This window comes from Phascolarctos cinereus, unplaced genomic scaffold, assembly GCF_003287225.1.
Source record: "Phascolarctos cinereus isolate Bilbo 61053 unplaced genomic scaffold, phaCin_HiC Scaffold_2;HRSCAF=192, whole genome shotgun sequence".
In the NCBI taxonomy this organism is placed as follows: domain Eukaryota; kingdom Metazoa; phylum Chordata; class Mammalia; order Diprotodontia; family Phascolarctidae; genus Phascolarctos; species Phascolarctos cinereus.
In genome coordinates, this window is record NW_027555625.1 from 282,601,199 (window position 1) to 282,625,381 (window position 24,183).

Sequence of the window (24,183 nt, forward strand, 5' to 3'; positions counted from 1 at the left end):
TATCCAAAGAGTTTATTCACTTTTGTATGTTCTCTGGTATATTGTGATCTGTATAACCACTATGATTTCTTTTTTTCTGTTTCTTAGATAAGGGTTTATTTCATATTCAAGATGCTTCCAGTCCCCTTTGCCTACTACACATACGGCAACTGGGGGCAGGTCTTGATCATCAGGAGGTAAGGTAGCACCTACCCTAGAAACAGCTGGCTCTTGGTCAGGGGTTGGCGGGCGGGGGGTGAGGTATGGGAGCATGTTATGTAGTAGGGACTATACCATGTATGAGTTGGACTAGAAGGCAGTCAGGGTCCCCTCCAACTCAAATTCTGTGAATCTGTGACTCTGGGCCAAACTCTTGGTTGCTTTGCCTAATGTTCTGACTTCTTGGGATTGTATCCAGTAAGGGGAATGGGGCGAAACAACACCCTTGATGTGAAATTAAACAACTTGGATTGGAGTCCTGGTACTTATACTAGACATGTAACCTTTTCCTCTTTGGGCCTGAAATTATTATTCTTCCAGAAATAGAGGGTCAGACTAAATGATCTTTAAGGTCCCTTCCATCTCTAAACTTTATGACTAGCCCTTGAGATCAAGGGAGTCCCTCCCTTTGAAGTCCGTCTCCCCCCCAGCCTAAAATAGAGACAAAATAACTAATGTCTCATGGGGAAACATTTCTGGGTGAATGCTCCATTCAAAACGTACTTGGCACCTCTTCTCCAACCCCCAGTGGCCACACGAATGGAATTAGTAGCACTGGGAGCACTAGCCTTCTAGTGTATGTTCTTCTCAAAGCCTCACAGGTTGTTTTGTTGCTGTTAATTTTGATCTATTCTGTTTTTATTTTCCAATGTATCCTTTTTCCTCCCCCTCCCCCAGAGTCATTCATACCTTATAACAAAGAATAAAAAGGAGGAAAAAAAAAACCTCAGTTCACCAAAATTGAAAAAAATTGACAAAGTATGTTGCATTCCCCATCCTTGTTCGTCCATCTCTGCAAAGCAAGGGTGGAGGTGTATTCCTTCCTCACCTATGCCTTTCGCACACCCTGGTTTCCTTCAAGACTCAGCTCATGTAACACTTTCTATAAGAAACCTTTCCTGAATCCCCAGTTTCTAGTGCCCCCACAATCGCCTTCTATTCACTTTGTATGTTTTCTACATATACTGGTTTGTGTACATGTTGTCTCCCATTAGAATATAAAATATAAGCTCTTTGAGGGCAGGCACTGGTTCATTTTTTTATTTGTATCCCCAGTGAAGAGCATAGTGTCTAGCTCATAGAAGGCACTTAATAAAATGCCTGTTGATTGATTCCCAAATCTCAGCGTTGGGCCTGCCCCATAGTTTTTAGAATTTCCAGACAGCTCCTTGCAGAGCTGGAGCTGATCAGCATATCATCGGCTGGACTTTATAGTTAACTCACCCAGGGTGGGAGTTTGGGTATGTGCTATTCAACCTACTGATTATATTTAATCTATCTATGATTTTGGAAATCGGTTACAACATTCCTGCCTTACGTAGGAAGAAGGAAAAGATGGGACCTATGTGCATGTATATGTGTGTGTGTGTGTGTGTGTGTGTGTGTGTGTGTGTGTGTGTGATGAGTAGGAACAATGTCAACACGTGTAGTGAAGATAACTCTTTTCCTGGGATCTAGAAAATATGATGAATTTTCTGCTGTAACTGAGCCCCACCTGGTGGTAGATTTCAGGAACTGATTTATTATGGAAGAAAGCTGAGGGGAAGAGTAGAAGAGTAGGTTAGGAACAGTTCTGGCTAGATAAGAGAGTGAGAGGTCAGGTCAGAACTCAGGGAATCAAAGTCAAAGATAAGATGAGCTGTAGAAAAGATATTTTCCCCCTCCGTTTAAACTATCTCAACTCAATTTATAGGGACATAGTTATATAAAACTGTAGTTCCAACTCCCCAGTTTTATAGATGAGAAAACTGAAGGTCAGGGAGGTCATTGGCTTCCCCATGGAAATAATAAGCAAAAGAGCTAGGATTTGAACCCAGGTCTCCTTAACCGCAATCCAGTACTAGTGCCACTATACCAAGATTCTTGGAAAGAGTGCTGGACTTTTAGTGAAGACCTGGGTTTAAATTCTAGTACATTTAATTAATTCATTCAAGATGTATTTATTAAGAGCCTAGTGTATGCATCACACTGTGCCAGGTGGTGGAAACCCAAAGTCAAAATCAAAAAGCCTGCCCCCAAGGAGTTTACATTTTATAAATTCTGTCACTAATAGATTATATTTATCACAGTGCCTAGGGCATATTGGTCCTTAGTAGATGTTTGTTGACTTGACTTTATTTGAACTACCTGTGTGATTTTGGGTGAGTCAATTCACCTATTTGGGCGCCAGTTTCCTCATCTATATAAAATTAGGAGTTGATGACCTCTAAGTTCCCTTCTGGCTTAAAATCAATGAGCCTGTGAATCTGATTTGATTCACTTCACCAAATATTTCTTAAGTGTCCTGGACTTATTAGGCTCGGATACTCCTTGCTGGAGATAAGACAAAGACCCTCAGGGTATTTGTACAGTATTAGGGGTCAGGCCAGGTATAAATATAAACAAAAAAGCATAATACAAAGTAGAATACAATGGAGATAAATGTGAGATCCAGACAAAGTCTCCCAAGAAATTTGAGGAGGCAGAAATCACTTACAGGTTTTAGATTCAAAAGGATCAGGGAGAAGTGGAATTGGAGCATTGCAGACCCCCATCTTCCTTCTATTCTTGGTCTCTGAAGTCCTATTTGCCAGTGAGTGGAATTGGATTTTGGAAAATTAGCTCTGATATGGTGCCAATTTCTTTTCCTTTTGTTCTTCCCAGGGTTTGGGGCTTGAGGGGTGGCAAATGTAGAAGCTTGGTTGTCTTTTATAAAAGCTGACTACTCTCAGAACTTTCCCCTGTTCTCCTATAGGATTGGGAGGTGATTGGAGTGGTAGGCAAGAACATTATGTCTTTGGCCACTTGTCCTTTGTAAGAGGAATAAAGGGCAGAGGTAAACTCTGGATCAGAGAGACAGAAAGACAGCTCCTAAAAGGCTTTCTGTGACATCACAGTCCTCTGGAACTAAGACTTCCTGGTCTCCTTACCCCTACTCCAGTAGACTCCCCTTGGTGGGTTGTACAAGAAGGATGGTTATGGAGCACAAGTCCAACAAGAAGCTCGTGTTCTTAGTGGGCCACAAGGTGAGGATGTCAGCTATGTGTTACCATTGGTAAAACGAAATGAAATGATGTGTACTGGAAAGAATGGTTTTTGGAATCAGAGTTTAAACTGGGTTTAAACCTCAGTTCTGCCCCTTGCAATCTCTGTGACCTTGGGGAAATTTTTAATCCCTGGGTCCCAGCTTTCTCCTCTGGAAAATGAGGGACTTTGATCTATAATATTTTGCAATTCTTTTGTCTCTTTTGTAATCTCAAGGCCCTTCATATACTTATCCATGTACATGTTGCTTCTGTTGGTAGAATATAGGCTCCTTTGGGGTACAAGATTGTTTGCATTTTCATCTTTCTCTTTGCAGCACCTAGTAGTTTCCAGCCTGGCACACAGTAGTGCTTAATAATTGCCTGTTGAATTGCTAAATTGAAAGTGTCTTTTAGCTCTAAATCTACCCTATGTTTTACATAAGTTCCCTTGTAATTCTAAATCCTATGAACATAAAGTGACATAGTTATTTATCAGGTATATGCTATATGCAGAAGTTGGGAAGCAATATTACTTTTCCTTGGCCAGAACTCTTACGTTTAGCCTTATGTGGGGGGAGGGAGCCGGGAAGATGAGGAGGAGGAGGTGAAGAAGTGTCTCGCTTCATTTTGATATCTGCATTTTAAAAATGCATGTGGCGAGGAAAAGTTAATGTAGTTTGAAGTCATTAAGCCTGAATGTGAGAAAGTGAAGGGGGACGGTATTGTTGCTTATTATTAGGATTGGAATTTTACTTTGTATACTACCCTTAACTTTTCAAAGCCCTTTGACCCTCGTAAACTCATTTGATACCTATTAAGCTCCTATCCCCACCCCCAAGGTAACTATGAGGAAGATGCTAACCTATTCTTCTCTTCCATGGATTACAAAGTAAGAGGAAATGGTCTCAAAATGCAGCAAGAAGTAGGTTAGATATGAGAAGGAACTTTCTATGGGTAAAGATGCTTTAAACACGAGAAAAGAAGCATCCATATGTATGTATAAAGAAGGCGGGGCAAAGATAGTTTTAACTTGACTAGGGAGTCTAAAAGTCTGAATTTGTCCTTCCGTAGTATTTTTCGTCTTTGTAAAAGGCAAAGCCATTTCCTTGTAGGACTAGCTGTTTGTAGATGACATTTTAAATGATCTGTTGCTTATTTCTCTGGAGACGAACAGTAAACCTCTTATTCATACCAGTTGTAATAGATCATTCAACACTGTAATGGATAGGGTTATTGGACTTTAAAAACAAAACAAAATATTGTTTTTGAGTTCTGAGCATCGATAGCTAACCAGACGGCTGGTTTCTTTTAATGGACTGAAACTACTACTACTACTAAATAATAATATCTGTCAAATAAGGAGATTGAAGTAGGATGATATAGACATATGGCACTTTCATCTCCAGCATTCAGTGGTTCAATGGCTCTATGGTGATTTAAAATATTTTTATATCTACCTTCTTTTGGGGTGCTTTTGGTTCTGAAAGGAAAAGAAACGTGGCCCTAGAATTTTTTGAGGAAGAAAGGACACAGTCTGGTTCCTACCTTTTGTATTATAGGAGTTATATAAGAGGATCATAGGTGAAAAGTTGTACAGTACAGTGGGAAGTGTAGTAGAATCTAACAAAGTCAGAAGACATGGGTTTTTAGTAAAGGTTTTGTTAATCTGCTGTGCAACCTTGAGAAATTAACTTTCTTCTTCTGTCACTCAATTTCCCCTTGTGTAAAATGAAGAGCCTTTTGTTTGGTTAATCTCTAAGGCTCCTTCTAACTAACGTGTTCCAAAGAAATTGGGTTACCTTTGAAAACTATGGACTTTGCTGCTGAGGAATCTGGAGCCTTTCAAAAGGAAATGCCCAGCTCTTTTTGTGGTGGCTAACAATTGGAAATTGAGGGGATGTTCCTAAATTGAGGAATGTAATTTTATTGTGCTAACAAGCGATGAGTGGGCAGTTAGGTGGTGCAGTGAATAAACTACTGGTCCTGAAGTCAAGAGGACCTGAGTTCAAATTGTTAGTTTTCCTTTAACAAAACCATAGTGTATGGCCTATGTGTTTGAAAGTGATAGAGTTGATGTTTGTCTACCGGACTCTCCAATATACAGGTTTTTCTAGGTTTTGAAGGCTCAAGTCAATTAACGAATAGAACTCAGACCCCCAGTGCTACAAATGTCTCTGATACAAGGATTTTAGAAACAGATGCAGAAAAACTCACCACCACGCAATTCAAGCAGATACCTGGCTTTCACCAGAAATTGTTGGGCACAGAACAAGGTTGGGGGTATGAGGGTATGTGAATGAAAGGAATTAGTCTTTTGATGCCCTTTCCATAACTCTGATTTTGTCTTTTCCATACCCCAAATCTTCTTGAAATCTGCATTGGAAAACTTGCACATCAGGATGGATTATTTTGACTTAAAGGAAAAATGAGTTTCTGTTGTCTGAGGACCAGGCTTGTTTTTAGAGGGTCTCATAACCAGATTGTCCTTGGGGAATGATGAGGGTTCCTTTTTTTTTTTTTTTGGTTATAACAATTTACAAAGACCACCATTTCCAGGGCAATGAGAGAGGTCTTAATGAAGGGAAAGAGGTTTTATGGCTTTGAAATTATAGATTCTTGAAGCATTGAAGGTGATTCGCCCTTTCTCTGTTCTTCACATGCCTGTTAATGAACCTGTACTAGTGCTTTGGTAGCCTTGGTTTCTTACAAGGGACTGGGCCTTAAGAGTCACGAGCCAGATCCTAACATTCCCAGGGAGAATTCTGGGTGGGGCAAAATGAGTCATTGACTTGTGATTAAAAAGCCTGCCTGTTTGAAGCCAATCTAGGTGAGTGTGAAACTTCTATCATTAGCTGTAGGTAACATTTTGGGAAAACTAAGTAATGGATTCTCCCAGATTGGACCCTCTCTGAGAAACACCATAAAGCATTACAATATGCAAATATCATAATCTTCTTTCGGTTTGCTGATTGTTACTGCTGTTGTTAAATTAGATATCAGACCTGCCTAAAAATTAGAGGCTAGCGGCATGGTTGGAGGACGGGCAGTATCAACTTTTTTTCAAGTAGACCCAAGTTAGCAAAAGAGAGAGTGACTTAGAGGGCTGTGTTAGGTTTTCTGCTGAATATCTTGTTGGCATTCATTTCAGATTCATTCATGTGAGGATGAATGTCTACATCCATTCCTGCATCCTTACACAGCTTAATCAAGGTCTTGACATTGTTCTTAGAGAGCCGCAAGTACCTGTAGGAGCAATTGAAAAAAAAAAAGATGTTTGGTTGAAAGTGTGAAGGTGAAACTGTCTCAGTATCCTTATACTTTATTGGAACTGTTCCAAAGAAATTGGGTTACCTTTGAAAACTATAGACTTTGCTGCTGAGGAATCTGGAGCCTTTCAAAAGGAAGTGCCCAGCTCTTTTTGTGGTGGCTAACAATTGGAAATTGAGGGGATGTTCCTAAATTGAGGAATGTAATTTTATTGTGCTATAAGAAGCGATGAGTGGGCAGTTAGGTGGCGCAGTGAATAAACTACTGGTCCTGAAGTCAAAGAGGACCTGAATTCAAATCTAACCTCAGACCAAACCTTGACACTTACTAGCTGTGTGACCCTAGGCAAGTCATTTAACCCCAATTGCCTTACCAAAAAAGAGAAGTGATGAGCAGGATGATCTCAGAAAAGCCTGGAAAGACTTGCATGAACTGATGTTGGGTGAAGTGAGCAGAACCAGGAGAACATTGTGCACAGTAATAATAATATAGTATGATGAACACCTGTGAATGACTCTGCTTTCTCAGCAATGCTATGGTCCAAGACAATCCCAAAGGACTCATGATGACAAATGTTATCCACCTCCAGAGAAAGGACTGATGGCTTCTGAATACAGACCAAAGCATACAATTTTTCACTTCCTTTCTTTTTTTTTTGTTCAAGTTTCCTCCACAAAATGACTAATATGGAAATGTTACACATGATCGTGTATGCATAACCTATATCAGATTGCTTACCTTCTCAGGGAGGGAGAAGGGCAGAGAGGGAGGTTTAGAATATGGAACTCAGAATAAACAACAAAAACAACAACAAATGTTAAAAAAGTTTATATGTAATTAGGAAAAAATAAAACATTATTTAAAAAACCAAAATGAATGCTACGCATATATTGGTGCTAAAAGGACACTTTAAATTACAGCATGGCAGATGTGAAAAGGCAGAAGACCAGGGCTGGGGTGCTGCCTCTGCTCAGTCCTGTTGGGAGACCTTGGACTAATACTTTGCCTTTCCTGGCTTCAGTTTATGCATCTGTGAATATGGGAGATAGGACTAGAGCTTTACGGTTCCCTTCCAACTCTAAATCATACACATCTATAATACATACGTGTCCCATGGTTTGGTGTAGAAATGTACTATACTAAAAATAATATATAATACATCATTATCATCTTCATCATTATAGTGGGAGCAATTATAGCCTCTGCCACTTGTTATTTGTGAGCGCTTAAGCAAGTCACTTGCTCCTCAGTTTCCCCACTTGTAAAATGAGAGGGTTAGACTCAATGCCTCTAAAGTTCCCTAGCCCCTCTTTATATATGTTTATGTGTATTCATATGCATATATATCTATGTATACATGTGTATCTATGTATGCATATATATCTATGTATACATTCATGCATATAAACAAATGTATTTATGCATACAAAGTACACACATGTGTGTGTGCACATGCAAGTGTATATATGTATGTGTATGTGTATATGTAAATATACACATACAATGAGAGAGAAACACACACAGAGGACCTTAGAGGCCACTGAATCTAACCTTCCCATTTTATAGGTGAGGAAACTGAGGAGCAAGTGCCTTGCTTAAACTCAGATGCTATAATTGCTACCACTATAATGATGATAAAGAATTACATAGAGATTTCAAGATTACAAAGCCAAACTCACTCGTGACCTTATTATAAAACTCACAACAAGCCAGTGAGGCAGGTGCTAGAGATATTATTTACCCCTGTTTTAAAGTTGAAGAAACTCAGTGTCAGGGATATGAAGACTACCCTGGAAAACAGCTAGTAAATATCAGTTCTGTGGACTCATACTCCCCCATTACATAGATCGCCTTCCATCACTATGGATCTCCTCCCTCTGGAGCTTCCAGCCCCTAGCTTTATAATGAAGAGCTATCAGACTTCTCCAAGTAAATGAGTTTCCTCCACAGATAGGGATAAGTCTGCATTAAGCAATGGAAGAGGAAATGTGAATTAGATGAACAAATTTCATGGCATTTCTGTTCTCCTCCCCCCAACTTTTTTCCAGCTAACTCTCCACCATTCATTTGTCAGGGTCCGGCCTTTCCAGAAAGATATGTACTTTCCCTGCAAACCCACATTGCCTTTGCCTGCTCCTGTAATGCCATCATTTTCCAGAGGAAGAAACTGAGGTCCTGAGGGCAAAAGTGACTTGCCCAAAGTTACATGAAGTCTTTCCCATGGCATAGGCTTCAATATATGCCTGCTGGGTTAAAATCACTCTCTAAGATTCTGATGGATTGGCTGGACTGATTTTGTTAGTGACCCCAAAACACTTTAGACTGCTTGTATTTTAAATAATGTGATATATGGCTGAGCCAGGATAGAAAAGTGATAAATTGTGGACCAGCCCTTGTTTATGGGCTATTGAAGTGACACCATGGATACTAAGCAGTCTTCAGTGGCTCTCTAGCTGGTTCCTAAGGAGTTAAACTGGATGAGTGTTCATTCATTCATTCAACAAATATTTGCTGTCGGATCAGTCCTCTGTTAGGTACAGAAAGGAAATGAAAGAAAATGGAAGACGTGGCTCCTGATCCCCAGAAACTTACAGTCAGCTGAGTTGAGGAAAAGACACACACAGAGAGTCAGAAAACAGTTAACAACACAAAGCAATAGTTATTAAGTGCTCAATGATGAGTACAAACTGTAAGGGCAGTCAGTGAAGGGGGCGAGGGCACCCTCCAAACAAAGAGAACTCCCAAGTTTGGGAAGCAGTTCAGAAAATATCACTGTCTGAAAAGAAAGGAAGCATGTGGCACGCTGGAAAGAATGGTGAATGTGGAATTCGGAAGAAACCTAATGTTGACACCTGTCTCTGACGCTTAATGGCTGTGTGGCCTTGTGACATCTCTGAGCCTTTGCTTCTGTACATGTAAAACAGAGAAGATAATAACACCTTCCCTTCACAGGGCTGATGTGATGATCAAGAGAGATAATGTATGTAAAGTGCTTTGTAAACCTTAAAGCCTCTATAAATGTCAGCTATTACTTTTCATTGAAACCAAAGGAAGCCACCAAGCTCGAATGCAGGCTGGCAGAAATGGTTGCCCTGTTTGGACCTGACACCCAGCTCACCAAGTAATTTTTTGATAACTAGTTCAATTCAAACCAATAAGCATTTATGAAGGGCTCTTCATAAATGTCAGGCTCTGAGTGAGGCATCAAAGACACAAAGACCAAAAAGTCAGCCCTTGCCCTCAAGGAGCAGACATCATACTGGTGAGAGACATGTGAGTCCATGATAAATATAAATTCAGAGTTTTGTGTACCAGGAAGTTTTGTGTACCTGGATAGCAGGTACGAAGTATTCTGCTCCTCCACCACATGCCGTACGTAATACATTGGCTTTCTAGCTTTTAAACCAACCTCTGGTGAATCTGGTTGCCGTGATTGATTTTGTATACCCTGGTCAGCCCTGGGCGAATGAGTAAAGTGGAGCTCTTAAATCAATGAGAAGCCTACAGGTAGTGGCTCATCTTGCCTGTCCAGTCAGCCTTCTTCTGACCCCACACTTTTCAACATCATTCTAATTACAATAAGTAACAGAGACAAAGAAGGCTCTCTGGAGAAGGTCAGCTTTGACTCTGGCCTAGGAAGACTGAGTGGAACTTGATCAGACATAAAGGAGGGGGAAGAGCACCACTGTATCTAGGGTCATGTGAAATCATGGCTTTGAATTAAAAAGCAAGTGTTTGTGTTGGTATGGTGTTCTCCCTATCCTGTAAAAGAGAATAAAGAAGAAAATTAGAGTCAATCCCAAAACAATCAATAGGACCTTTCTCTGTGAGAGTCAATTCCACCCACATAATGTCCAAAGGTTGGAGGCTGATTGCCTTCTGCGGCCTGAGAACCACCATGTTTTATAGTGGAAAGAGCACCAGGTTTGAAGTCAGAGGGCTGGGGCTCAATTTTTTCATATCCACATATTTTTCCATATTCACAATGAAGAGGGGCTAGATTAACAAAACCGCCTACCATTTGTATAGCACTTAAAGGTATGTAGAGGGCTTGACTTTAATTACCTTGTTTGATTTTCACTATAACCTCATGAAGTATATAGTGTTATTTTCATCCCTCTTATTTAGATGAGGTATCAGAGGCCCAAGGAGTTAAAGTGACTTGCCTGTGATCATACATCAGGATTTGAACTCAGGCCTTCCTGACTCCAGGACTGGAACTCTATCTACTAGACCATGTAAGGCCCTGTGCTAGATATGCATGGGCTAGATGGATTAGATGATAATGTCTAATCTAGCTAAAACCTACAATAATTAGATCATCTCAGGGGCAAATAGTACCTAGCAGAGTTCTCCAAGTGAAACTCAGTAGTAGGAATGTAAGAACATCGTGCTTATTATGGAAACCACAGCTTTAAGGCTATTGGGCCAGAAGTTGGTAGAAGCTAGTTAGAGGCCTAGCAGAACTCAGCAATAATATCTGAGTTTATTTGGAGTGATTCTAGAATCTGTTAAGAATTCATTCCTCTAGACATATATCATATGTTCTCTATCACAAATGTCCCTTAGATGTCCTTTAGAATCACCATTTTCTGTGAGTTGGTGAACTACGAAAGCTGTCAGCTTCTCCACTTGTAGCCAGGCTAAGAAGGAGTTATTCCAATGCCTAGAATATTCCCTGTATATAGTAGTCATGTTAACAAAGAATGTTTGTTCAAATGAATTGAGATCCCTCTAGAAGTGATGCTTTTCAGGTTAGGTCCACTTTCAGTGAATCAGACCATCAAGGTAAGGAAGGATCAGCTTGTTCACCTTTTAAAGGAATCAGTCCATGATTTTATCAGTCATGGAATCCTTGTAATCCACAGGGACCCTAGCAGTAATCTCACCTAACCTCTTACCCGAAGCTTAAATCCTCTCTTTAATCTCTAGAGAGCAGCTAGCCTCTTACTTGAAGAGGTTTAGTTTTGGGGAACTCACTATCTCCTGAGACAGCTGATTCCACTATTGAAAGGTTTTAATTGTGAGGAGGCACTTCCTTACACTGAGGTGATACCATCCTCCCTGTTTTTTTCCACCCAATTTCTCATAGTTCCGCTCTTTAGGACCAAGCAGAATAAATCTATTGCCTCTGTCAGCCTATCTGCCAGGCCATTCTCAGGTTGTTGAGTTTTGTTTTTGCTTTTGGTAATTTGCAAGGGAAGAGAAGATACCTAGGCCCATTGCCCTCTAGGAATTCAGTTGACCAATGAAGCTACTCTATCAGAGCCTTGGCTATCTGTGTCCACACCAGTTTCCTTGATAAACCCTGTTCCCTGCCCTCATTGTCCTTACCTACAGCTAAGAACTTCCTGAGGCTTCAATAGCATGGAGGTTGTTTCTGGCTTCACACTTGGAGTCTTCTCAATTAAATTCTTCATCTTCCAATCATACCCCTGGAAGCTAGTTGAGGGGTCTGTTAACTTTGTAATCGTTCCCTTACGGGAAGAAGAAAAGGTATCCTGCATAAACGTGTTGGCATTAGTATCCGTGCTGTTCCTATGTGGGATGTTCATTCGTGGGGTTACTGCTATTACAATTTCTGGGCTATCTAAGTCTGAAGAAGAAGAAAAAAGTAAGAAGAATCTTAATAACATTTATTTCTGGGTTCACTTTAAAGGTTTACAGAGAACTTTCCTTAAGATGACCATATGAAGTATAGGGGTGAACCTCATCTTAAGTTTACAGATGAGATAACTGAGTCCCAGGGTAGCAACTTACTTAGGGTCCCACAGAAAGTGTCAGAGCTGGACCATAAATTTAGATCTCTTGATCTCTTTCTACTCTACCACACAAAATCTAATAATCTTTGGAATTTGCCATTAGGGGATTGGGGTGGGGATGAAGGAAAGAACGGTGGTAGAAGGTAGAGACCTCAACAGAATTTTAATGAGAGGAAGTTCTTTGATAATTGTTTTTCAGACTACACTGGATACTCATCTCCTCTTCTGAAGTATCATGTGCAGAATAAGGGGAACTGGACTAGAGTTTCAATGGCTCCATCCAGCTCTGAAACTCTGATTCTGTGAGCTCTAGCCTCCATTTCTCCACCAGGAACTCCAACCTGATGCAGCATTCTTTGGCTATAGACTGAACTCACAGTCAGTCTAGGAAGTGGGATGGTATGATGGAAAGAATATTTAAACCTCGAGTTGAGACCTGTATTCAAGTTGTAGCTGCTAGCTTTAGCTGTGTGTCCTTGGGCATATTCCCCTGTGCTCCTCAGATTTTTTCCTATTTGAGAGCATTGGACTAGAAGACATCTAAGGTCCTCTAGTTCTCATGGTCTATGAATTATGTGAGCAGAGCTGCCTGTTAAAAGGTGTTTCCATTTCTCAGTTGTAAAACTGTGGAGTTAACATTTAAAGAGAAACCTGGTCTTCCTGCCAAAAGAGTAGCAGACAAAATGTTCTAAAGCCTTCATGAGAATAGTCATCCTAAGTGCAAAATCAGGGCCAATCCAATTCCCCCCAAAACAGTTATTAGATGCCTACTGTATGTAATGCACAGTGCTATGTTCTCAGGAGACAAGGAGCAATTTAGGGCAAACTTTGAGTGTTCTTGATGAGAATCATAGATGTTTTTGTTATTGTTAGAACTGGAAGGAACCTCACAGACCAGGCAAAGTGCTGGACTTAGAGTCAGAAAACCTGGCTCTGAATCCTGGCCCTGCCACTTATTCCCCATGTGACTTTGGGAAAATCATTTAATAACTGTGGGTCTCATTGTCTTCATTTGTAAAATGAAGGCATTAAATTAAAAGGACCTTTAAAGTCCATTATAGCCCTAAATTTATGATGATCATTTAGTCCAAACCTCTAATTTAATTGAAAAGGAAACTGAGTCCTAGAGAAGCCATGAGACTTACCCAAAAAGGAGTAAGGACTTAGTGGCATGGTTGATACCAGGGCTCAATCCTTGTGACCCTAGTCTTATGGTTTTTTTTTCTGTTGTAGCATGTTACCTCCCATGACAGCAGTAAAAGGAATAATTACTGATTGATATTATGAATGGTCAGAGAGAAGAAAGTGAAGTGTGGCATGGGAAACTGGAAGATATGCCTTCATTTTAAGGCAAATGAGAAGATGGAAGCATGGTACAGTGGAAAGAGCTTTGGCTCCAGTGCTAGACAACTAGGGTCCAAATCTTATCTTTGATGCCCTTGGGTAAGTCACGTTAACCTCCCTGTAAAATGAGAGGGATGAGACTAGATGGTCTCTGAGATCCTGGATGATTTCTCATGTCCTTTCTAAAGTCCTTGGGGCAGCTAGGTGGTGCATTGGATAGAGCCCTGAAGTCAGGAGGACCTGAGTTCAAATCTGGCCGCAGATACTTACTAGCTGTGTGACCCTGGGCAAGTCACTTAACCCCAATTGCCTAAAAAAAAATAAAAAAAAATAAAGTCCCTAGGGTTCAGAAAAGTAGAGATGGGGTAGTCATGGTTCCGACCTAAAAACAATAATAGAGAGATCTGTTGTATTCCTAGGGTATGTATCTAAGACATAACAGAGAACCTCCTAAGACTTATCAAAATAGGTGACAATAACCCACTTCTGGGTTAACACGGACACAACGACACTTCTAGAAGGAATTTTAAAAGTATTGCCAATGATTATGAAGCCTTGGGCCAGAAACTGAAGGTCATAGGAACATAGGTTGTTGTTTTCCTCACTGAAGATAAGGGATGTAGAAGATAAAAAAAAATTTGGGAAGTTGATAGCTGTTGTCTAAGAATAGGATTTAGATTTCTGCATCAGATCTTACAATATAGTGTTGGCAGATTCCTGACCAGAGATGGGTATGCATCTCACACAAAAGCTGGTAAGAATATATATTTGCCAGGTGTCTTGTAAATTTAATCAAAGGGCTCTAAAATATTAAGGATCAGGGAGGGAGAAGACTTCAGATTTGGGTAGCATTACACATTAAAAAGATGTACTCACATGAAGAAATCCAGGAACTGGAGTGGGGACGCATGATCAAGAATATTTGGGTGAAGGTCAGTGGAGGGAAAAACAATTTATTTTTTCAATAGAATATACTACAGACCACCTGGACAGAAAGAGGAAACTGATGAGTTTAGGAAACAGATCAATGCATTTGGCACAGAGGCATGAAATAGTAATGATAGGAGCTATAAGTAGTATTCAGACATCTGCTAGAGCTCCTTTTCCCAAAAGCAAAATAACTAATAACTTCTTAACTTGCTTTAGTGATAATTTCATCCTCTAAATCTTAGAGGAACCAAGAAGAAATTCTATTCTGGTTCTGATTCTCACTAATATGGATGAAAAGGCTGCTGGAGAGGAAATAACAGAAATGTAGGGAGCAGTGATCACCCCATCTGAGAGTCTGTGATAGAGAATGCGTGGAAATCTGAGCATAGTCTGACACATACCCTAGATTTTGGAAAAAACAGACTTCAGAGTGTTCAGAGGAAAGAAAGATAGGATCCCATGGACTAAAATGTGTCAGGGCAAGTCAGATCAGGAGAAACGGGACATGCTCGAGGGTGACATTCTGAAGACATAAAGGGAAACAGTTTTAACGAGGAGGAAAAATGGAATTTGCTTGAAGATACCATTGTGTCTACACAGGGAACTCAACAAATTTAGATTTTAAGAAGAAATGTATATGGGGCAGCTAGGTGGTGCAGTAGATAGAGCACTGGCCCTAGAGTCAGGAGGACCTGAGTTCCAATCCGGCCTCAGACACATAACACTCACTAGCTGTGTGACTCTGGGAAAGTCACTTAATCCCAATTGCCTCACCAAAAAAAAAAAATGTACAGAAGATAGAAGTAAGTCCAGATAACAGAGAATGACTATGAGTATGGAATGGTCCTGAAGAAATACTATCAAGATTGCTAAAGCTCAGAATGAGCTGGGGCTGGTGAGGGAAGCCAAGGTTGTCAAAAAGTTTTTTTTTTGGGGGGGAGTTTCGGGAAAGAGGGGAGGTATCAAAGAAGAAATAGGACCATTACTCAGGGTGGATAGGATGATATCTGAATGGAGAGAAGACATCCCTGCTCAATTTTAAATTTGTTTCTGTTTTCTTTGAAGAGGAGAATGCCTTTATATTGTAAATGATAGAATAAAAATGATTAACAGGGAGTTGATATCCAAGATAAGTGAGGAGACAGTAAAAGAGCATCTAGCTGTTTCTCCTGAATTCACATCATCACCTGGCCTAAATGACTCACATCTCTGGGTTCCAAAACAATTGGCAGATGTGATTTTTGAGCTATCATCAGAGATATTTGAATGGCCATGAAAAATAGGAGAGGTGCCACAAAATTAGAGAAATGCCAATGTTGTCCCAGTTGAGCCTGTACACACAACAGGTTAGCAAACTTGATTTTTCTTACTGAGAAAATTCTCAAAGGGATCATTTAGAGGGGTGGTTGGTGATCATCTAGAAAAGGAAGCAGGAATCCAAGGGGCCAGAGTGGCTTCATCAAGAACATAATCCTTTTCTGATGAGTTGGCTCTACCAGTAGAATGCTGTGGATATAGTTTGCCAAGGCATTAGCAAAGCTTTTGATAAAGTGTCTCATACTACCTTGTCGAGAAGATGGAGAGATATGGATTGGACAATAATATGATCAGATGGATTTGGACCTGGTTGGATGGCTATACTCCACAAGTAGTTGTCAATGGTCCAATGTCAACATGACTAGAGGTCTCCAGTAGAGAGCCCTAGGACTTCGTGCTTAACCCTGTGCTGTTTGACATTTTTATCAACAAATTAGGTAAAAACACAGATGGAACATTGATCAACTTTGCAGATGCTAATGAAACTAGGAAGGGAGGACTAATGTGGTAGATACCAGAGTCCAGATCCAAAAGAACTTTGATAAGCTAGAGCACTGAGCTGAATCTAATAAGATGAAATTTGATGAGATAAATGCCAAGTCTTGCACTTGAGTACAAAAATTCAGCTTCCTAAGTGTGAGAGAGAGGGATCATGGAGAGAAAACAGTTTTTCTTAAAGAGACCTTGGGGTTTTCATGGTTTTCAAGCTCCATATGAGTCAGCCATGTAACCTAGCTAATGCCATCTTGGGCTGCACTATGAGAGGCAGAGCTTCCAGGAATAGGGAAGTGATGATGGTCTTTGTACTTTGCCCTCATCAGACCTCCTCTGGAGTGATATGCCCAGTTCCTGATGCTGTGATTTAAGAATGACTTTGGTAAGCTGGAGTATGTTGAGAGAAGAAGATCCCTTAGTCTATGACCTACGAGGACCATTTGAAGGAACGGAGGATGCTTAGCCTGGGAAAGAGAAGATTCAGGAGGGGACATGATAATTAGCGATCTTCAAGCATTCAAAGGGCTTTCATGTGGTTTAGGGATTAGATTTGTTCTGTTAGTCCCCAGAGAGCAGAACTGGGAGCAATTAGGGAAGTTGCAAAAAGGTAAATTTCGGCTTGATATCAGGAAAAACTTCCTAACAATTACTCCTGTCCCTGCATGCCTTGAGAGCTGGTGGACCCCCCTTCCTTGGGTGGTTTTCAGTAAGGGGCTGGATGATCCTTTGAGGGTGTGTCATGCTGGGGACTCCTTTGTGGTAGGGGTTCAACTACATGGCGGCTGGGGCTCCTTCCAGCCCTGACATTCTGTGACCTAGTCTAGACTCTCTCATTTTATGCAGGGGGACCCTGAAGCCTACAGATGGGATGTGACTTGTCCAAAGTCACGTGAAGAGTTAGTGAATGAACCAAGCACTGGACTATAGCTCTTCTGGCTCTTTTTTCTATTACATCATATCACCTCCCTCCTTGGATCTTCAGGGGCCTCTGAGAGCCAGGTGATGCTTCTAATTCCCCTCCTCAAGTCTCAAAGTCCATTCTCTGGTCATTTCCTCTTTGCTAATAGGAACTCAAAACTCAGTGCCCCAAAGAATCAGTCCAAATAGGCCTTTTCCTTCCCGGCTGAGAGTCTCTTCTGATGACTTGAGTTATTTTGCTTCTGGAAAGTCACTTCTTTATATTAGCTATAAAAGGAGCCAACTTTGCCTCTTGCCTGATATTTGGGGTGGGAGGTGGAAGGTAAGATGGGAGGAGGAAAGCAGCATCTGACCCGATCTTTGTCAGTGTCTCCCAAAACCACAGAGTCCATCATTTCTAAAGGAAGAGAAAAGGCCTTCCCACTCCTGAGCCCATGTGGCTCCCTGCATTTGAAGATGGAGGCAGCAGGAAGGGCTGAGAACTGCTATATAGGTCAAATCAGAGGAGCCCTGTGAGCTCTCAGGAGGAATGTGGCTGCTTTACTCCCTCCACTGTTTTCACAAACTTCTGTTCCCCCTTCCCTGTGGCTGTGGGAGGCGGCCACTGCACCTGCCTTCTCGCCTCCAGCCTTCTTCCCCAATGCCCAAGGGCTCCTGCCTTGTGGGTCCCTTTGGCCCTCGTTCCAGTCTCTCTCCTCAGCCTGCCTCTGGCCCCAGGCTGTCAGCTCCTTATCCTGTGCCTTCTGAGGTGGCAGAATTCCCTTCCTTCATTTATATTGTCACCTTGCAGGTATTTATAGATTGCAGTGTCGTCCCCTCTCCCTTCCCCTTCCCCCCTTGGAATCTTCTCTTTTTAAAAATGTTATCTGCCCCAGTCTTTTAGAATGCAGGGACTTGAATTGAGAGATGAGATGGAGACAGAGACCAAGAAAATGATACTGCTTATAGTCTGTCTTTTCTTACTGATTCTGGGGAGAGGTCAGTCAAGGGAGACTGCTTTCTGGTTTTTATTATTATTTTGATTGTTGGCATTTCTTTCTAATAATCCTCAGGATTCCCCTGGCCTCATTCCTCTTTGGACATATTAAGCTTCAAGAGGAAAATATGCCGAGGTCCCCTTACCCTGGGTCTTTTTAGAACTTAGAACTATAGCTTCAGTGTGTTTAGGGATAACAAAAATAATAGGATCTAGAGCTAGAAGGGAAATTAGAGACTATTCCAACCCTTCCATTTTACAGATGCATAAACTGAGGCTGAGGGAGGTGAAGTAATTTGCTCCAGTTCATACAAGTAGTAAATTTCATAATCAGGATTTGAACTCAGGTTTTCTGACTGCAAATCCATGGAAAGTGAGCAAAGGCAACAGATTAAGTTAGAGATAGAGTCAGGACAGATAATCCAGGTCTCCCAATACACTAGATCAATGCTTTCCGTGGTGTGCTGTAAAGAATACTGGATTTGAAATCAGGGGGACCTGGGTTCCAATGCTGAATCTGTGAATTTTTACCTCTGCGCTTTCAAAACTATGTTTAGGAGGGGAATTCAAAACCAAGCAATAGATAGAGGAGACCACAATAGGCCAAATGGAGAGTTTTGACTTGTGCAAAATTTAAAAGCTTTTCACGGGCAAAATTATTTCAACTAGAATAAGAACACTATTGAGAGAGACTTCTGACAAAAGTCTGATGTTCAAGATATATAGGGAGTTGATACATGTAAGACTAAGCAATCATTCTGTAATGTGGTTAGTGGATATGATCATATAGTTTTAAAATGAAGAAATGCAAACTGTCAACAATCATATGAAAAATTCACTGCCACTAATAATAAGGGAAATATAGAAATTAAAACAAGCTTAGTGTTTCACCTTGTACCAGCACACTGGCAAAAATGATGCAAGAGAGAAACAGTCAATATTGGAGAGGCTGAGCTGGAAGGCACTTTAATACACTGTCCGTAGAGCTGTGAATTGGTCCAATTGTTCTAAAAGAAACAATTACAAATAACTGAAGAAAATCACAAAACCATTCACATGATCCAGCAATCCCCCTCTGGGGCACATAACTTAATGAAGTCAATGAGAGAAAGGTCCCATATATACCAAAATATCAGTAGCAGCACTTTTCATGAGAGCATGACATGAAAATTAAAACAGATGTACATAAATTGTGGAGAGGCTGAAAAAATTGTGATATATAAATGCAATGAAAGAGAAATATCATAAGGAATGATGAAAGAAGGAATTCAGAAAAATGGAAGATGTAGCAACTGATGCAAATAAAAGAAAGCAAAATCAGGAGAATAATACATACATACACAATGATTAGAAGAATGTAAATGAAAACAATGATTCAAGGCAGTGAACTCACATTAAAAGCAATGGCCAATCACGTAGAAGAGATAATGATACACACTTCCCTCTACTTAATAGGTTGGAGGGTTAGGAGTTTAGACTGTTTCATACACTGTCAGAGGTACTTACTTTGTTAGTTTTACTTCACTATTTTTTCTCTGTTACAAGGGAGGGTTCTGAGAGGTGTTTCTATTAGGAGATAAATTTGCAAATGCATATGGATGATAAAAGGCATCAGGCAAAACTTCTCAAATAATTGCTACCTATGTGACCTAGAGTAAATCATTTCTCTTTCTAGGTCAGTCTCCTCATCTGTAAAATGAGAGTTGAATAGGTTGAATGGGAAGCACTGAATAAGATGAGTTTTAAGGTCCCTTCTAGCTGTAAATCTCATAATCCACACTAACTCTTCCCCCGTCATAGATCTCAGCCTTTTTGCTTACAGTGTGCTCTTTGACAAAGGTAAGACTCTTGGGGTATGGTAGGACCCAAGTCTGAATATATAGATAAACAAAGTGCCCTGTAATGACTGGAGAACTGCAAGCTCTAAGTGAGAGGAATCCTCAGAAATGAGCAATGAAGTCAGAAAGCAGTGAAAGAGATAGTAATGAAAGTCATTCTGGATTGGCTGAGATTAGCCACAAAGGAAACACCCTCCCTTGGAGACAGCTTGTAAATGTGATGATAAGATAGGGACATTTCCTAAATCTGAAAGGACCTCTTTGTAGGAGAAACAGCTATTTGCAATGGAAGATAATACCATAATGTTGGAAAGAGTAGAAAATTAATCATGAAGAAATGTAAAGACAGAGAGGGCTTTGGTGACTGGGAAAGAAGGTTTAAAGAGGAGAGTTGAAGAGTCAGAATCTGTTGGTCAGTCAGTCAACAAACATTTAAGTGCCTGCCATGTGCCAGGTATCATGCTAAGTTCTAGGGATACAAAGAAAGGTAAACAAACATCCCTATTCTTAAAGGGCTCAGTCTAATGGAAGAGACAACATGCAAATAACTATGAATTAACAAGCAATATACTGGGTAAGTTGGAAATAATCACAGAGAAAGGGTACTAGAATTAAGGAGGATCAGGCAAGACTTCTCAAGGAAGGTGTGATTTTAGCTGGAACTTGAAACCAGGAAAGCCAAGAGTCAGAGATGAGGAGAGAAAGCTTTTCAGGCATGGGCAACAGCCAGTGAAAATGCCTAGAGATGGAAGATTGTCTTGTTTGAGAACAGTAAGAAACCCAATGTCACTGGATCACAGTATAGGGGAGGAGGGAAGTTGAACCGTCAAATGTCCAAGAGAGAGGGTAACCTGACTGCCCAACAGGAGTAGAGTGGTCCATTTATCCACTCTTTTTGTAGTCTTTTTAAACTTTGTATTAATATCCTTTGATTATTCTCTCTTGTAGATTCAAAGGCACAAAATATCAGAGCTAGAAGGGACCTTAGAGACCAAGTAATCTCTATTTCACATGGCAGATGAGGAAACTTGATCCCTGGAGAAGGAAGTTACTTGGTAAGGTCACCTACACTGAGGGAGAGGAAGAGCTAAAGCTAGAAGCCATTCATTCATTCTCTAGCATCTCATGTGGAGGAGAGAAGACAGTGGATGGAAGAAGTTATCTAAGGCTGAGGATTGGAAAGGCAAGATGCAGTGAGGGGTCAAGGGATTCAGGAGGACAGGGTAGGGTTGAATTGGTTCCCCAAGGGGTCAAGATGGGGAAGAGAAGAGAGTGTAGCCAGCACAGGATTGACAGTTTGGGAAAGAATTGAGGGGTGGAGGGATTAGAGGTCATGGTGAGGATGAAGAACAAGGGTTGGGGTTGCAATGCAGTGGGAAAGGTGGAATGACAGTAGACTATCATCAGATAAGGAAATTTCATAGTTCATGAACATGGAAGTGGTGCATTTCTGGGTGAATATTATTACAAGAAAGGATCAATATGAGAAATTTGGAGAACTATGGGGATTTTCATGAACAGATTGCAGAGTGAAGTAAGCAGAATCAGAAAAACAATATGCACAGTAATGAGTAATTTAAAAGAAAGAATAATCAATTGAAGCTCAGGGTTGTATACTTCTAATGGTCAGTGTCGGTTCTGGAGATAAAGAAGTGCTCTTCCTCCCGTCTTTAAAGATGGAGAAGACTATGGGTATACAATGTTGCATATGCTATTAGACTTGGTCCCTGCATTTTTGATTGACAGTTTTTGTTTGTTACAAGAGAAGGCTCACTGCATGGCTGGTGAAGGGCCACGGTGGTTAGGGTATATAACCAGAAAAAAAAAAAAAGAACTAGTATAAGAGCAAAAGGTATCAATAAAAGTTTTAAAAATGAAATGAATGGTTTGGATTGATGCTTTTTTTTAATTGAATTTTTTTTTTGGTGAGGCAATTGGGGTTAAGTGACTTGCCTAGGGTAACACAGCTGATGAGTATCATGTGTCTGAGGCCAGATTTGAACTCATGTCCTCCTGACTCCAGGGCCAGTGATCTATCCACTGTGCCATCTAGCTGCCCCTTTGATTGATTCTATAGTACTTATTTCATAGGGTAGCTGAATCCATTCAATTGGATGGATTGATCTATAGTACTTATTTCATAGAGTAGCTGTGAAACTTAACTGAGGTAATATAGATACAAAACATTCTGCAAGTCTTAAAGTGTTTTATAGATGTCAGCTATCATCATCATTATCATCATCACCAAACACCTGGTGCAATTCAGCCTGGAATTTCTATGATTCTATGAAAACATTGCTTATCTAACATCTCAAGAAGAAATGAGTTTTATCACCTTTTCCTCAGATCCTAGAGGGAAAGGAGAAGAGCACAGTAGGGAGGAGATATTGCTGAAGACCAACTTGGCCAACTTCACCACTTGACCAAGTTCTTTGATCAAGAATGTTCCCTGCTTTTTCCCATCGGCTGTTAAGAGAATATATAAATTAATCCTTTGCTTCTCCAGAGGAAGGAAATCCATGAGTCTCTAGAGGCATGATTCAAGGGTGCTGCTGATATCCTTTAAGAAACAGGAAAAGTTCCCTTTCAAGTTTGGGGGAAAGGCAAGAACATTATTCCCACTTACCTCCAATTAACTTCTTGTTTGCATCTTTCAAAGTGGAGAAAGAGGTGAGGTAAGGATCTTGGATTACTGTAGACTCCTCTGGAGATTTTTTTGCTTGTTTCAGGGAATTCCTCAGGAATAACTTAGTACAAGAAGAAATGGAATCATAATTTTGGTCTGGGGGGAAAGAGGCCCCAAAACTCTCATATCTTTCCCCTGTTCAAGAATAAATCTAAGCAATATGACTACAAAGCTATGAGCTTAGAAAGCCGAGTTCACAGGGGTTTCAGGAGATACCAAAGGGGTTCAGAATAAGAGATGTCTCCACTGGGGCCAGGAAGGTAGGTCACTTTTTAATCTTTTCCATTTTTACAACCCAGGGAACGTGGTCCCTTCTCTCTCTTAGAAGCAATTATTTGTGAGTCCTTTCACAGCCTGGATCTTATCTGAGCCATACAATAAACATACAAGATATGCATGGCAGGAGTGAGCATCCTCATTTAACAAAGGGGCTATTAGGTCTTTGCCTTCCCTTACAAAATTTGCCCATGGAAGAACTGAGTCAACTGAGAGTACTACCCATCCAGTCCCCCCAGATAGGAGTCAGGGGAGGGGGTGGTTGAATGTGGATTAATGAGAAGAACATGGGCTGAGAGACAGGAGATATTGGTTTGAATAACTATTCTGCTGTAATTAGCTGAATAACTTTGAATGAATCATTCTACCTTCCTAGGCCTTAATACTCATTTGCCAAATGGGGTTTATAACAAGCTACCTTACAAGAGGTGCCATGAAATAGAGACAATAAGTGAGGAAGTGCTTTGAGAAATGGACCTCGGCATGGTGAATGAGTGTGAGGTGGCATCATTAAAAATGAAATTCTATCTGTCCATGGATCTTTTGGGGAAGAGGATGGGAGGAGCTGGGGGATGAGAAGGGAGGATGGACAGGGATATTTGTGATTTCAGAAGGAAAAGGGCAAAATAAATGGACAGATGGATGGATGGAGTGAAATAGACACTTCTAAATACACACTGTTACAGATCAAGTAGCTTGAGGTAGCCACCAAGAGCTGTTGAACAGTCAGGTTGGGCCATTTGGTCTGCTCGCTGAGGCAGGCACCAAGAAGTCAGAGCTGCAGGCCTGACCATGTCTTTCTTTTGGTTTTCTCTCCCTGGGTAGTACCCAAGACTTTGGAAGTAGAAGAAACTGATTTACCGGGACATGGGAAAGCCGCTCAGTTGGTACTCTCTTGTAGGTTTCAGTAAGAGTTTTCTAAGCCTTTTTTCTTCTTGATGTATCTGGTATTCTTCAAGTTTCTTCAGGGTTTCCTGAAACTTTTTGTTCTTAATCAAACAGGAGAAAGAGGGAACATGGAAGAGATGAGTCATAGGGCTTAGAAGCATTCAGCTCAAATAGTTGGACCAATTGAATCTAATCCAATAAGCCCTTTATTGGAGCAGCGAGGTGGCACAGTGGATAGAGCACCAGCCCTGAAATCAAGAGGACCTGAGTTCAAATACGGCCT

General features: G+C 40.7%; 1 protein-coding gene and 1 long non-coding RNA gene across 2 annotated transcripts in view; one reads left to right on the forward strand and one right to left on the reverse strand.

Annotated features, from left to right (window-relative positions):
• The first annotated feature begins 3,098 nt into the window (after positions 1 to 3,098).
• Positions 3,099 to 24,183, forward strand: part of LOC110207463 (uncharacterized) — a 100,359-nt gene continuing 79,274 nt past the window's right edge. Inside the window, exon 1 of the long non-coding RNA XR_002324168.2 lies at positions 3,099 to 3,203. This is a non-coding gene — a long non-coding RNA (uncharacterized LOC110207463). The remainder of the gene's footprint in view (positions 3,204 to 24,183) is intronic.
• CUNH16orf78 (chromosome unknown C16orf78 homolog) lies at positions 5,407 to 22,792 on the reverse strand. The gene is made up of 3 exons (XM_020985127.2): positions 22,677 to 22,792; positions 11,805 to 12,066; positions 5,407 to 6,446 (listed from the first exon to the last, which is right to left on the reverse strand). The coding sequence occupies exons 2-3, from the start codon at positions 12,023 to 12,025 to the stop codon at positions 6,299 to 6,301; spliced, it is 369 nt and encodes a 122-aa protein (XP_020840786.2). The 5' UTR covers positions 12,026 to 12,066; positions 22,677 to 22,792; the 3' UTR covers positions 5,407 to 6,298.